The 16,433-nt window shown below is 38.2% G+C and overlaps 1 protein-coding gene across 1 annotated transcript; it reads right to left on the bottom strand.

The window, feature by feature from the left end:
• On the bottom strand, positions 1 to 14,238 carry LOC144056601 (neoverrucotoxin subunit alpha-like). The gene is made up of 5 exons (XM_077573549.1): positions 14,139 to 14,238; positions 12,585 to 14,054; positions 12,032 to 12,490; positions 6,825 to 6,928; positions 1 to 87 (listed from the first exon to the last, which is right to left on the bottom strand). Exons 1-5 carry the CDS (start codon positions 14,236 to 14,238, stop codon positions 1 to 3), a joined length of 2,220 nt encoding a protein of 739 aa, XP_077429675.1.
• Between the last annotated feature and the right edge of the window lie 2,195 nt (positions 14,239 to 16,433).

The raw sequence follows: 16,433 nt of genomic DNA, 5'->3' as shown, positions 1-16,433 counted from the left end.
CTACGCAGGCTGCTGGGGGTTGACGTTCATGTGCTGTGGGTGTCCCAGCAGGCCAATCCGCTGCTTCTGCTTCCTCTGCTCGGTCATCTAAAAGAGGACAACGTGGATGCATGGGGGAAAATGTTTAAAGAAGTGTACTTATCCTTTCTGTACACTACTATAACGTCATCAGACGGAAGATGCGCAATATGCAACACTAATACTAAAAAACACTCATATAAAATGTCAACTATTGAGTCATAAGCACACTTTTTTTTGTAGTTGGTTGTTTGCACCTTGACACATGCCAGTCTTGGATGAACTGTTTGGTAGTTTCACTATGTTCCTTTGGCATTCATGTTTGTGATTCACATTGGCCCCATATTGTGGTTGTGAGCATTTGGAATAATTTTTTTCTAATTTGAAAAATGTCAAATTTAGTTTGCCTGACCAAATTAGACATTCTGAAAAAGATAAGTCAACACTGTAAAAATTGAATGGTGAAATGGGTTGAATGTAAATAATTATTCTATTCTCATTAGGGTAGCTGGTGAGCTGGATTCTATCCCGTCTGACTTTGGGCGGTTGGTGAGGTCGACCCTGGACTGGTCACCAGCCAATTGCAGGGCACATTTAAACAAACGACCATTCACACACACGGACAATTTAGAGTCTACAATGAACCTGCAAGGGATGCAAAGGGAGACCATTGTGACTTTACTTTAGATGAAATGCTATGTTCACATCAACACGGGGTGAGCGTTCCGCCTCGCTTTACTCGCAGGCATTTTATCGCGGGTGTTTGTACCAGATGCAGCCACTTCATTCGCACACACTGGAGAGAGGGGGAGGGGTGTTGCTGCAGTATTTCAGCAGGTCGAGAAAAGAGAGCACCGCCGAGTACTTCCACCACTGGGACTACGGCCAAGGCACTCTTTTTCTCCTGCAGCGCCTTTCTTTGAGGTACTTGTCCCTCAAGCACTTCCACTTTCTCAGTAGCAATCAGACGGCTGTGCTAAATTTTGGCTAATGCAAAACAACTATTGCTACCTTGGTTCAGTTGGACAGCATTAAACAAGTAAATACACTGACTTACCAGGGTCTATATGCTAACTTCCTTGCTCACCATTCGGTGAACCTGGCTGGCCATGTTGTAGCACTCCGGGTGACTATAGACAGGAGGCTGTGTGAAGCATTACCTGAAGCCGATTGGCTGCCGCGAGGCGATGTGCGAAGAAAGTTCAGTTATTTTAATTTTGGCAAATGTATGGATTGTACAGAAACAATCCATCTGCGTTTGGTGTAAACATAGCAACTAACTTAAGAAGCAGTATTACGCACTGCACTTATTGTAATTCAAAGTTCTTGGACTGTTATACAGCACCTGTATTTGATTTGTGGATGGTTGTTTTTAAAAATGTTGTTTTTGAAAATAATATTTTTGTTGATTTTTTACTACACAATGATAATGTTGTTGTTGTTTTATAAACACTTACTAAAACTAATAAAAAATAAACTAAAATGACCAATTTTCAAAGAACTAAAACTTATAAGACTAACAAACTCGCTCTGAAAACTAGTAAAAACAAACTAAATTAAAAAATAAACAATACTCAAAACAAAATAAAAACGAACCATAATGAACAATTTAATTACAGTGGTACCTCGGAGTTCGAACACAATTCGTTCCTGTGAAGTCACAGTCCGTGTACGAGTTCCGAGACGTTCGAGCTCCGGGTTCCATTGTATTATTATTTTTAAATGTATATATTTTTTCACTCTTTAATAAAAGCATAACATATTCTTTGAAATGTTGAGGCAACAATGAAATACATCAAAAGTGAAATGACAACGTGGAAATACGATTTGTTGAAAAAGGCCTTGTGACTTCATTCAAACTAAATTTATTTTCTATTTATCAAAAGCAAGCTCCACATCACAAGTGTTCAGCAACACCATCATTTCCTCTTGTCTGGGTCAAAAAGGCTTGGTGACATTCACTTCCTCACATGCGGTTCTCATTTCAAGGGTAAAGCCGTTGTACAATTCTGTTACTAGAAAAATGAGATTGCAAAAATTGTGCAACTCTAGAGCACGCTAACGCAACGCGTGCAAGAGGAGGCTCTTACACGCTTTCAACAGCTGAATGGCTTCAGAAATACTGAAATACAGAAATGCTAACCCTAAGTAGAATTCCTTAGATTACTACATCATGTAGAATCTAACACTAACAAATGACACTGAGTTGAAAAACAAACAAACAATCTGCGACTCATGAGTGTTTTTAATAATCCAAATGGAACACTTGCTGTCCAACTTTAAGACAAACGTTCTCCTCAAACGTTTCATGGTAGACTCTAACTTTTCCTGAAGGCTTCGAATTTCATTCTGCTCCCCGTCTGCATCGCTGCTGACCAATGACATTGCCCTCATCCAGGGAACCCAGTCCAGGTTGTGCTCCTAGCATACAGAAATTGAGCGGGTTATGTCCGTCATAACAGCACACATGCATCGGATTTTTGCATAATTTCCGTCCGCATGCTAAAGCAAAAACGTATTCGGTAAGTGTTAATACTTTATTGACAGATGACTGAAGCTACGTAGCGTGAGCAGTTCAGCCACTAGCAGTGAGCAAAGCAGCGATCACTTACGTCATTGTGGTTATTCAGGTGATTTGTACGAGCCAATCTGCTACTACTGTGTTAACTCGATAATTGTGAGAAATCATGATCAGCGTCATCAAATAGAATTATTTAATTCTTATTAATAATAAAATAATGAAAGATGATTTAAGACAATTTATTATTTCAGAAATTTGTATCCAATTAGTAGCCCTTCGCAATAAGTTGCTAAAAGTAGCTTTCGGTGTCAATAAGGTTGGTGACCTCTCTACTAGACTATTTAACCTAGCAGGGTCAAAAGGGCAACTTTGGTGAATTCTTTCATGCTTCCATTCTACTTCTATGACTGACTTGACCACCACGGGCCATTGTGAGTGTATGCTGTCTGAACCTACCTCCAAATCACCCACATGAGTCATATGAAGAGGTCATTGTTTAACCCTTCAACACATTTTCCCACAAACCTTTGCCATAAGACGATTTACAACTAATGCGGTCACTACTGAGAAACACAAGTGTTTAAATGAATAATCAAAATTTCCCATATCTAATTACAGTCCAGGCCTGAAGATATCTATGGACTTATTTTTCACCTTAGTGGTTATGATATGAAATTCTGTTGCCGTGGCAACGCATAGTTCGACCAAAAATAAAATACAAATTTGAGTGTCTTAACGCAGACGAAAACTCATGAAACTTTGCATGTACACCAGGCCTTGCAAAAATAGTATTTTAATAGTTTATTGTCAGACATTTCAAAAATGGTTCAGTAACACCGAATACAAATTTGAATCTGCGGGTGTTCATCTAAACATCTTCCCGAAAAAGCAAAAGTAAAACTTCTTTTACTTTGCCACATGCTGTTGCTGTGGCTACGTGCTGTTTGCCAAGAAAAATTACTGTACGGTGTGGTGTGTACGCTGAAATGGGTGGTCAAAACTAGTGTTGTTCCGATACCGTTTTTTGACCCCCGATAACAATTCCGATACCCAGTTTTGTTTACCGATAGCTAGTTGTTGTTTTTTGCAGCTAGGTTTTTTTTTGTGATAAAAAAAAATCTAATTCCAATGTGCCAGTACCGTACAGCAAAGTGGCCAAGGCTGCGAGGGCCCTTTAGAGCTGCTCGCTGCTTTAGTTATGAATACAGCTGTGTGTGCGCACACCACAAACTGATGGTGAAGGGGAATAACACAAAACTAAGATAAGGAGTAGCACACACTCATTATGAAAGGACGCAAGAAATGGCATGTGCAGGCTCCACTTCCAGGACGTAAATGAAGCTTGCGTTGGAAAGGTGTCAGTCAACACTACACACAACAGCTGAAAGCTTTCCTCAATCCACTTAAAAATAAAACATATATGTATGTAATGGTTTTGAATATTATATTGTCAATAGCATTTTAAAGTTCTTTAATCTTGTTTTATGCGTCCTACTTTCAGTTCAGCACAAACAACAACAAAAGCAACTAAATATTTACTTGGCAAAGCATTATGTTTTCTAAAAACAGCCAACAGAATGTGTATATTAGCCACATTTGTAATTAGCAGAACGAGAGTCTCACAGTTAAATAGTGCAGATATGACTTCAGATTATAAAAGTAATTCAATGGTCATGACAAAACTACTGTCGGGCAGAGAAACATCATCCCAGAAGAAGATTGACAAGCTTTCTTTGTTGAATAAATAAATAAATGAATAAACAAACTACAAATCTGATCTCCAAAATTATTTCAGCATACAAGGGAACACCACCAGGTTTGGATTTTTACACATACTGAGTAAATGCTGGGTTTCACATACGCAATCAAAATAAGGGCAATGAGTCATCGTTTTATGTTGTATACGTGACACTTCACCCCAACTCCTCCACTACTGACGTCAATCTAAGTCAATGTCAGAGTAGTCCGCTTTCCACCGCCTTCTCTCCTGATGCTTCTTCCACACTATTTCGTCACGGAATAAAATGTAACCAAATAGGAGACAGACCTTAATAGACACAATCACAAATAGTTTTGACGCAATCCCATCCAAAAATATCGCAACAGAGAGGAAAATTCATTTATTGTTGGTGTAGAATCAAAACATTTCGGCTTGACATCAAAAGATGAATATGAGAACAGATTAACATTTCCTCTTTCATTTCCATGTACAGTATTAATTAAGTTTACATGCACTTTGCTTTTTCAGTTTTATACACAACTTTCTTGGATTTGGATTTGTTTACTTTTGTACTTCATGAAAAAATAAGTTAAGTTGCTTTGACCAACCAATCAGAAAACAGAGAAATGCTGCCGTTTTTGTTAGCTAGCTAACTGGCCCTGAGAGGTGACTTTAAATCTGTTTCGTTAAAGTACATTTGTTAGCAAGTAGCAAGAAACAACACAAGCTTCTTTGGAAGAAAAAAAAGACAGCTAAACACAAGATGTGTCTGCTCTCCAAACTTCTTAAAGTTGTTGATAACAATGCACCCTTGACAACTCCATTTTGGTTCAACAGGCCGTGAGGTTAATAGGAGTAAGGATGGGGGTTAATCCCAAATCAGGTGGTTGCTCACAAGACTGAGAGAAACACGTCAAGACAAATGACAATGGAGTGAGCAAGATGGGGTCCAGTGAGGAAAACATGATAACGGCACAAAATCAAAACTAAGCAACAGCTTTCTTATATTCTGCTTGGATTGCTTTTGTGAATCAATTATTTCCATTTTTATGTAAAAAGGGCACTTGATGAATATATATTCGTATGCACTGTGACACGGGGCGGACACCTAGTTGTTCATTGGTTGTATTGACAAATAGGTATACTTGTACAACATGTGTCTGAAAAGTTACAAAAGATACATTTCAAACCCAAACTGTCAATGACAAGTTGTCACTTTCAATGTAGGGCAGAACTAAACAGTACATCTGCAAAGAGGTCTTGCTGCATTTGCTTTGTTCAGTGCGTGAGAAGAGATGAGAGTTGTGTATGGAACAAGTGCTTCATCATGACAAATTGCTTGCTGCTTACAACGCCAACACTGAATCCATCGTTCTTTTACAGAATTGTGCTCTTCGTGTTGTTTGCGGTTGTGGATACACAGACCACACAAATCCATTATTTATACAACTAAAAACTTTAAAAGTGTAATGAATTGATGGAGTTAAACCGCCTTAAAATATTGTATAAAGCCCATCATGAAATCTTACCAGTTAATATGCAAACTAAATTCACAAAAGGGGAAAGTGAGAAGAAATTAAGAGGAACAGACATTTTTTCCGAACTTAGAACAAAACAAAAAGAAAGATGTATTTCAACTCGAGGTGTCAGTCTGTGGAACAATCTGGATTGTAAAACAAAATCTTCTCAGTCTATTTGTATTTTTTATTGATTTTATAAAAGCACAATTACTGCAAAAAATAGATAAAGCTCAAGGACACATAGTTTACAAAATTATTTTGTAGTATTTTTACACTGAAAGCGTCTTAACCGCTAGCTGTCATTCATTTTGTGTTGTTGTTGGTTTTTGTTGAGTTCATCAGGGGCAGACAAAACAAGTTTTACTTCTTTCTGTCCCCTTTCATTTCTTTTGCTTTACTTTGAATTTGAATATTGCTTTGTATTGAATTTTTTTATTTTTATTATTAATTATTATTATTATTATTATTATTATTATTATTATTATTTTATGTCCTGAGCATTTGAAAGTTCCATTCTGGACCAACTTCCCAACTAACCTGACCTAACCCTGTGATTTTTCTCCTCTTTCACAAGCTCAAAAGAGGTCTTCAAGGGGATCCGTTGTAAAGGTGTGGTTGATTTCACTATGGTCATAATGATGACGGAGCTGTGGAGGATTGCTGAAGAATCCTTCCAGTAGTTTACCAAGGCATGACACAGAAAATGGTCAAATTGCGGTCAATAACGCTTTTGTGGTGTGCGAGCGTGCGTGTGCATGCATGTTGCCAAGCTGCGTGGGGGATTAAGCAATACTTGCCAGAGGCAGACGGTCTGGATGTTAATTCTCTAGTCACAAAGCCGAGTCATGCAGTAATACTTCAGAAGAATTTAAGGGGATGGAATTACATAATGCTGACTTGCTACTTTTGGTTCAAAAGCGCCAAGGCAACACTGTGTGATACTTTTGCGGTAAAATAGAACTCTGCTGCAGATTAATCCATTTTAACTTATTGCTAAATGTTGAGAGGCAAAGATAACCTTACCCTGATCATTTCAGCCACATACAGTTGAACCTTTGACCTTCACCAGGACGATGAAGAATAGGTAATGCCACATGATGTGCTCCTCAAAGGTAACCGACTTATTGTCAAATTTAACTCTCTCCAAACCTGAAACAAAGGACAAATGACACACATAGATTCACAACATGCTCTCTTAAAAAAAGACACTTTTAATATTATTTTCTTGATGCTAACTTGTGGTAATGTGACGTAATTGTGCTTGTGACCTCGACAACAAAATGGGCCAAAAAAAAAAGCAGGAGGAAATATGGTCAAGACCATATTTCCTCCTGCTGTTTTTTTTTGCTGGTCAAAATGTCAAAGTGAAAGTGTCATTTGCTAAAAATATTTGCGTAGCTGTTTGTTGCACGAATAGATGGCCAATGTGTCTCACACTTTAGAAAAAAAAATGAAGTGCTTATTACCCTTGGTAAACATCAAATAGTTGTGTTACAAAGCCATGAATTGTATATGAAATAACAGGTCTAGACGAAGAGTAAAAAAAAAATTAAAAAAAAAACACTCCCCAACAGCACCTGACGTGACTAACCAGTCATTCTGGGAAACGGAGGTGTTTCATTGTTTACACTACCCAGAAAGGCAGCCCATTTCTAAACTGTTGAATTTCAGTCTACTACATAGCTAAAGCTACTTCCACTTCTAAGAATGCAACAGTAAATTTAGAAGGACCGGAAACAGCACTTTAAAAATCACAAGTGCTTGACATATACTTTGTTGGCCACATATAGTGGATATTAAAAGTCTACAAACACCAGGCTTTGTGATATATGTATTAAAAAAAAAAAAAATCCTTTAAATTTTTCTGTGCCACTATTAATGTAATCAATTCAACTGTGACAAAAAAAAAAGAAATCTGACAAATTTGAGAAGAAAATAAATGAAAAATAATAACAACTGAAAGAATGTGGTTGCACAAGTGTGCCCACCCTCATAACTTTGGGAAGTGGAGACAATATAGCACAACAGTGGCATTACCCACAATTGAATTTCAGTACAAAATTGATTTCAAAATAAGTTGAGAAAAAAATTGGTCCTGGAGGCTGAAAAGAGGGTAATATTGCGGCTGTTTACAACATGTGACAACAATCTCCCATCCTCTTCAAATGTCTGGGTTCTTGTGTAGGCTTGCAAGACCAGTATCAAGATGGAAGGAAGATTTATCGAACATTAACTCATTCACTGCCATTGACGGCTATAGACGTCAAAAATTCATTTGAACTATTCCTATTAGTTAAATTTTTTTCCCACTTTTGTTTAAGAGTACGAAAACCGAGAATGTTTTAATTGTACATTTAGAACAGATATAAAGTTTGTGATTAATCGTGAGTTAACTAGTGAAGTAATGCGATTAATTACGATTAAAAATTTTAATCGCCTGACAGCCCTAATTTTTTATGATCTTTTCTCTTTTTTTTTAATCGTGTCAGGCAATATTTTTTTTTAATTGTAATTAATTGCATGACTTCAATAGTTAACTCACGATTAATCACAAATTTTATATCTGTTCTAAATGCACAATATATTTTTCTAGATTTTCATACTCTTAAGTGGAAAAAATGTTAAATTAATAGAAATAGTTCAAATTCATTTTTGACGTCTATAGCCGTCAATGGCAGTGAATGAGTTAACATTATCTGGGTTTTCACGACTTGTCCAGATCTAATTGATTTCTGCTTGCCAGTTGAGCGTTAAGTCATGCTCAGTGGAAATTAAACCATTTTTAGCGAGCCGAGAGCTGGAAACTGTAAAGACAAATCGATGATGACAATGATTTCTTTAAAGTAATTGGCTTTGTTCTGGGATTGTGTTGTACCTGTAACCAATACGAATGAATTCTGAATAAATGAAAATATTGATGATCCCTTGATTTTAGAGCTGCTGAACACCAAAAATTCCATTTCAAATTGCTAGTGCCACCTGTGGCCGAAAAATGAAACTGCACACACCCTTCTTAACGTATACAAAGGCGCACATGATGTCACATTCGTGGACAGATTACAAATTTGCTTCACAAGCACCTAGTAATAGGCATGTTCTAACTTTAATGACGCAATCTACCAAGAGTCATACCATCAAAAAAATGACAATTGACTTCATCGGACGATATTTTAGTACAGTAGCCTGTAACAGATGTAAGGGATAATGGGTCCTTTTGTTGGGTGTGTTGCTGATGAGTGATGTCCTCAAATATCTGAATCTGAAGGTAGCATGTATGGTCCTTGCCCATTGGAAGCTATTCCCACCAAGGTCAGGAAGTTTGCAAGAACCTGACAGCCCGACAGCCCCTCCACGCCATCATCGACTGGAGCCATTGACTTGCTTGTGCCTAAAGGTCATCAAGCCCTGACCTGTAAACCTCATTCCCCTATTTAATGCTTGAAGCTTATTCTCCTGAGACAACAAGCAGCCTTGCCACTTCACCCGGCAACCTCAAAAGCCCCCAACGGATTCAGTCACTTCAAAGTTTGACTACCTGTCTGACCAGGTTTACAACCAAGCAGGATGAAATCATCTTTGTCAGAATCAGGCTGTAAAGGACTGAAGATTACATTACATTACAGCAAGCACATAGACAGTTGGGATAAATAATTACATGCACACCAAAAAAAAAAACACATAAAAAAACAAGAAGATTTTGTTCACACCCAACCAATGTGCTGTGGAGCATGATTAATGCGATATTTTTTTTGTGATTAATTAATTAGTTAACGCCTTAACTTTGACAGTACTAATATTAGTGCTGTCAAAGTTACAGCCTCAATTGATTGATTAATCACAAAAAAAATTATTGCATTAATCATAAATGAATGCAGGTCAATCATAAATGAATGCAGATTAATCGCACTATTAATTTTGACCATAGCGTGACAGCGGATGACTACATTTAAAGTAGCATAGGTTGTGTGAGCAATAAGCATAATTACATGCATTAAAGTAAAGCATATAATGCAATTTAAGTTTGCGTATCACATTTAAATATTTGTTCATGTCAAAATATCGGGGTATTTTTTTCCCCCATTTTAAATTATGCAAGTAATTAACTGATTAGAAAAAGAAAAAAAAATGTTGAAGACGTCCTCATAACATTAAATGTCAAAAGAATTATCACATAACCGGTGCTCTTCAAATTCGGCGGGAAAAAAAATGTAGATAAAAAAGGCATTTCCATTGAGCGATTAATCGTGATTAATCAAAATTCCAAGATGTGATTAATCTTATTTTAAAAAATTATCGTTTGACAGCTCTAACTAATACATACTGTAAATATATATGTGACATGCTGAGGTTTGAGAGGAATTTTCATCTTGGCTTGATGTTGTCCGTGCTGTCGGTGGTAGCCACATTGAGCACTTTTAAAACATGAAATAAAAACTTGAAGGTGTGTAGTATGTACAACACATGTGTCCAAGCTATAGTTTTCTATTGTTTCTCATTATTGAAATATCACGTAATGATTTTGGTGTATTCTTTTTGAATCACCCTGTACTTGTAACCAATTTTTGCTGTGCAGATGGGCAAGCCAGCTTTCTCCCATCTGGGCCCCACTGGGCTGTTTACGGTGTTCCTGATTGTACCCACAAGGACCTTTCACATTCATGCCAAACAGTCCTTTCGTTACAAGCTTTAATAACAAGGAGACCAATAATACAATCGATTACCTTTTTATCATTATTGAATGCCAAAGAACAACAAATGGATCAATGTTTCGTCACTGTCAAACAGATTTATTCATTTTCCACCTCAAATGAACCTCGAGCCTGAAGTACTTGTTAAGTTGGCAAAATCTTGCAAGGCGGCAGACTTCCTTTAATTGCCTCAAAGGGGGAGGGGTTTTCCCATATCTTTTCAGAATGCTGTGGCACACTTTCTTCTAGGTTTGACTATTAATATTATGCTATCCAACTTGTATGAAATGGCCCATTAATGGTCCAAATAATACATAATAAGTTGAAATGTAGATTTTTTTTGTGGGTGATTTTTTTTGTAAAAGAAAATCTCACTTAATTGTAAAGAAATATAGGCCAGGGAGTAAGCTCCATCGGCCATGCTGTTATTGTGCAAAATCGGAATATTTTGGAGTGAAGCCCAGCCAGAGCCCACTTATTGCCCATTCTTAGTTGCGAGCACCTACTGCCCAAGTGGGGCCCAACAACAAATCCCACTCTAAGCCCATGCCTAACCAAAGTCCAACTCGACCAAGTGGGGCCCCAACTGTATGTGTTTGCTGGGCCTATCCCAGCTGTCTTCAGCCAACATAGGGAAGGCAATTGAGAGAAGATTCTTGTTTCCACTCCCACTAAAATTTTAATCAGAAAAAAATAATAATAAAAATAATAATTTTAATCACAAGGGAGAGAGAATGAGGAACAACGGAATAGAGCAAAACACATTTTTATTGTCCATGTGACTATATAAATGTAGAGACAACAAAAGTCTAGAGTTACATCATATAGAACACATAGTGGGGCTTGCAAAGTTTAGTGAAAAGCTCAACAAGTGAAGCGTTGCATCTTTGTAGATTCTGCTGCTAATTAGGGAGAACACATGCTCAAAGCTGTCTACATGCATACACTTACGCATATTAATCAATTACACCCTTACACGTTTAGGAAATCCTTTGTAGCAAAATAACAGGATTGATCTCAATTATTGGAGGATAAACAAAGATAATAACTTTTAATCTTTCCATGGTGGAGTTGCTTTAATTTTTATTGTGTTTAGCCTAATCCAAAACTGCTGCTGCGGGAAAACAAATCTGTTGGCTGTTGCATATGCGTCAACTCCAATTTCATTGTGACATGTTTAACAGTGACAATAAAGCTGTTCTGAATCTGAACATTTTTCATACATTGATATTATTCACTAGCTTCAGGAGAGGACCTCTGTCATGTTTGTGGCGGAAGTGTATGCCTGGGGATGAGTTCACTATGCTTAAAACGCACTAGAAGTGCAGCGCTCTAACATAATTCTAAACGTGCCAAGTCGCGAAGGTGGTTATACAAATGAAAAAGCGGTGCTGACTGCTTAAAAAGCCGTTTAAACCTAATGGATCAAATATCGTTGCCGAGGTGATAGTACAATCGAGGAAAATGGCTTTGCTGTGCTAAATAGTCAGGTGAGCATAGCTCCCGGTTTCATCAACTTGAAAACCTGCGTAGAGTGTTTTATCAAACTGCTGTGAGATAGTACCGTAGTGTTTCAGCTTTTCTTCAGAGACACCGTAGAAGGACAAAGTGCCACCAGGACAGTCCAGATAAATTCCAAGCTTTTGCACGCCCGGAGCATAAGTTCTCCAGTTCAGAAGAGGAAAAATATATTTGAAGACTATTTCTAATAGATAGGAATTTGCAGCAAATATTCCCCAGGAAGTATTGAAATCTGTGAAATATTGTTTAGTCCATCCGCACTCTGAATAGGCCTTCGGAGTTGACGTGTATGCGACAGCAAAACAAATTCTACCCCTAAACTCAACCTCCCAATAATGACGAGCAGTTAGCGGCTCTTTGCATAGAACTTGCTTAAAATCAATAAACCTTTCTGAGTTATTAGGATACGACTTGACACTGCCAAAGGTCACTTTCTTTTTATCTTGTGACAGAGTGAGATGTTTGTTGACAGTGCTTTCATCCAGCGTGAGATCAGTAGCATCTGATGGATAGACAAAAAATAAACATCTTACAGATCACAGCTGGTATCATTTGACAATTTGGAAGTGTGAATAGCAACACAAAAAGGAACTTACACCAGATGAGGTGCTTTCTCTCTGTGATCGTCTTTACCGATGGGACGGATGGCTTTGTGAAGCTGTCAGTGAAAAGGCTGTAATCTTTGTAATGGTAGATGGAACATCCCTTGTATTTCTTATTTGGCATAGCTGTTATAAGGAACCTGACACTCTTGCTACGTTTAAAAAGTTTGGCATATGTAATGAACTCTTGGGCTTTTTCTCTCATTTTGGTGAAGACGTCAGTCGTGATAGCCGTGTATTCTGTATCAGTTCCTCCAGCCTGGAATGTTTCCAGGTACTTAGCCATAGAATTAAGGCAGGGGTCCTTCGGGTCCAAGTCGGTGAAAACATAGCAAAGAACATCTGTGGCACCTGGAGAAAGAATCACTTTATCCAATTCTGACTTTGTGTGCACGATCTGAGCGTCTGTCTGCTCCAGCATCATGTTAACACAGGCCTCAATGATATTGATGTCTCGTTCCTTGTTCTCCAACCACCTGTCTAGGTGTGCTTTGCTGAATGGAGAATTTTCTCGCTCATTTAAAAATGTTGTTAACGCGCTCTCATTCTGTTTGCCATCACGAATGCAAGGGAGATCTTTGGCTAGCCGCTGTGTGACTGCAGCTTTGTAATAAGAACAAAGTTTTTGGAAACTGCTCAGACCCTTGCGAATTGGGGGAAAATTCTTTGCTGCACTGCTAAACAAACTGTCGTTGCATCTCATATACACTTGATTTTCATCTTCTACAGTATCTTGAATTTTCCTCGATAGTGAGATGCTGAGGTCTTTGATCAGCAATGGAGCTTTCTGGTACAGTGCTTGCAGAGGATACAGCCAGACAGTCAGAGGAGCATAATTGTCCTTATCTCCCAATAGTGTTGGGAGATCAGTGTAAGTTTCCACAGCTTGGACAAACGTGGAAGGGTTTTTTTCAAGAATGAGGTCTCCATAGAATGTGCAGCCGAACTGATTTGTCAGCTTTTGCTCCTCATCAGTCAGTTGTATTTTAGCACTTCCTTCAATTTCAAATGTAGGAATCTTCTTGATTACAGCTTGCATGCTACCCTGGATATCTTGAACACTGCTGGCATCCACCTTCTGACTGTCGAACACAAAGACCGCATTTGCCCCATAAAGGATACCTGTGACCAAATGTGTTGCTGTGCCGTTCTCAATCACTTGCTTTTGTTGGCTGTTTAGTGGCCCAAGAGCAGGAAGAGAAAGCTGCTTAAAGACGGTGGTAGCTTTGTACTGAAAAGTTACCCTGCTCTGGTTCTTGAATTTCTTCTTGTTATTCAAGTACTTGGCAGATCCTCCAACTTCAACCAACCCACCTAACCAACTTACATTCAGAGAAGCTTCAATGTCCATCAGAGAAGACTTTGATTCAATGGTGTCAGAGGCTGTCATCTTAAAGGAACTGCTTTTTTGAGCCGTTTCACTGGTCTGGCTATCTAGACTGTCTCTATCCCACAGAGTGAAACCTTCAGGAATAGACAAAGATATGTAAGAACCTCGACAATCAATCCCAAAATAGCAATAATGACGACTGTTGCAGCAATTTGTACCTGGGATCAGTGCATCTTTGCGAGCATCATAGAGCATCCCCAAGGTGAAGGGCTGACCCAGAGCAGACAATTGCAAGGGTTTTGTATCACTTGAAGACATGCTGAGTACCTGGCAGGCAAACAATAAAACGTTTCATTGTAACATTAAAGCTGTCCAACCATCCAATATTAGTGTTCTCTCTGATTTCTCCTGTAGTCAACACACAATTCATACCACTGCTGAGTTAGCACTCACCTGACCAAGGTGTGACGAGCGGCTGAGTTGTTTGAGAGTCTTTTGGGCTTCTAACCGGAGATGCCAGCGTGATCGTCAGTGAGATGGCCAGCCCATTTATAGTTAGAATTGCCTGGTCTTTTGCATATGTTTTCTTTTTGCATATGTTCAGTTTGTTGAACAATGTCATTATTATTTGTATATATTTCCATATTAAACGTGTTCAAGTTAGTTACGGTTTCTAATTTTATTAACAAATAACCGTAGCACCAACATACTCTGAGCCGGACATGTTGCGCTTTGTTGAGTTGGTTATCTACCTCTAAGAATGTTCATTGATACCTGGAATTTTGGAAAGCAGTGGTCAAGCAGATAATTAAGTAAATAATGGCAGTCACACTTACGACAGCAGTTATTTCATGTTATCCTTGACAGCTCTAGGCAAATGACCTCCTCTTGAATGTTATGCACAGGAAGGCTTCAAATGACAATTATCATGTTAAGAGAGTAAGGGCAGTGGCGTGCACAGAGATTTTGGGGGGGCAAGTGCTCCGTGGGGAAAAAAAGGATTTCAGAATGTGATGATATGTCGTTTGTATGATAGTCACAGGAAAAAGCATTACAATATGTCTTTGGTTTTTACCGTATAAAATTATCAATGCCTATAGCGCCATAGACAAAATGTAAAATATGAATGCACTGTGGTGTCCGTGGATTGATTATTTGCTTTGTTTTCTTGTGTTTTTATGTGACTCCATGTGATTTTTATAGGACTGTGTTTTGAATTATGTTTAAAAGGAATCTTATTGTTTGAGAATATTTCATTAAGTTATATAGGGGTAGGAGTTAAAAAAAAACAACTTCTACTTCTTCCTACTCTACTTCCTACTCCCTATAGGTTATATTTTTATGTTTTATATGATTTTAATATATTTGAGTATATATATTTATCTTCTCTCTCTCTCTCTCTCTCTCTATATATATATATATATATATATATACTGTATATATATATATATATATTTATATATATATATATATCGCTGTTCAACATTCAACAAAGAAACAGTGAGTAATTCTGCAAAAACAGAATTAATTGCAGCCTCCATTCGTCCATGTTAGGTTTGTTTGTTTCCCCTGGCGTCTGAGTTTCCTGGTTTCATCACAACTATCACTTCATGTCATTTCGTCACAACTTTTGCCCCAAATACAATGTCGCTCTGTGATTGTTGGTTGGGATCGGTGAAAATCAACGGGCTCAGTACAAGATGTATTCTCCGGAGTTTGTAAACTCACAAATACCGCGAGAATTCATCATGCAGAGCAAGCTTAGGAAACCGGACAAAATTTGTTTGAAAAGTCTGAACACACTGTTGTCACTAACACCAATATACTAATGCAGCAGTAATTATTACAATAAATAAATCTTACTATGAAAACAACTTCTAGGCCAGAAGTATAAAACATTCAAATGTAAAAACAGCAAGTAGTGCGGTAATGAAACTCGGCTTGTGCCACCTGATGTATTCTTACACCGATATGCAAATGAGCTCATTGCCTGCCTTTGGCAATTTTGAAATGTTTATCAGCACCCTCATCAACCGAGGACCCCTTTGCAGTGTTCACTCTCTGACACTAATCAGATGGGTTTTCACATGTAAAAAAAAAAAAAAAAAAAAAAACGGGAAAAATGTTGTGGATGTCAGGAAGTTCATTGCTGGTCATAGAGGATGTGTGCTTTTGCACACTCTCTGTATTTGTGGTCTTTTGTGTTGCACGAACAGATGTGTTGCATAATATGCTCCTCTTTGCAAGTAGCATTACCTGACCAGGCCAACTACCCAGAGAGTACACAAAGGCACTCACATGACTCGTGTTACATAAGCTGCTGCCTGCTCTGAGGGATGACGTCACTAGCTCTGGCCTCCTAACACTTCAACTGGATTCATTTGCCAGTGAAAAGAGGGCAATAAAAGTCCCAGCCTGTCGAGGCCTCAGGAGAAAGCTGAGAGATTTCAGGAGCTCTCTGGAGCTGGGTGCTACTTGAGGCATAGACCCTCCCAATGATGATGAACTCATTT

The sequence above is a fragment of the Vanacampus margaritifer genome, chromosome 8 (assembly GCF_051991255.1).
Source record: "Vanacampus margaritifer isolate UIUO_Vmar chromosome 8, RoL_Vmar_1.0, whole genome shotgun sequence".
NCBI classification, from domain to species: Eukaryota; Metazoa; Chordata; class Actinopteri; order Syngnathiformes; family Syngnathidae; genus Vanacampus; species Vanacampus margaritifer.
This window is presented reverse-complemented; position numbering and strand designations above follow the sequence as displayed.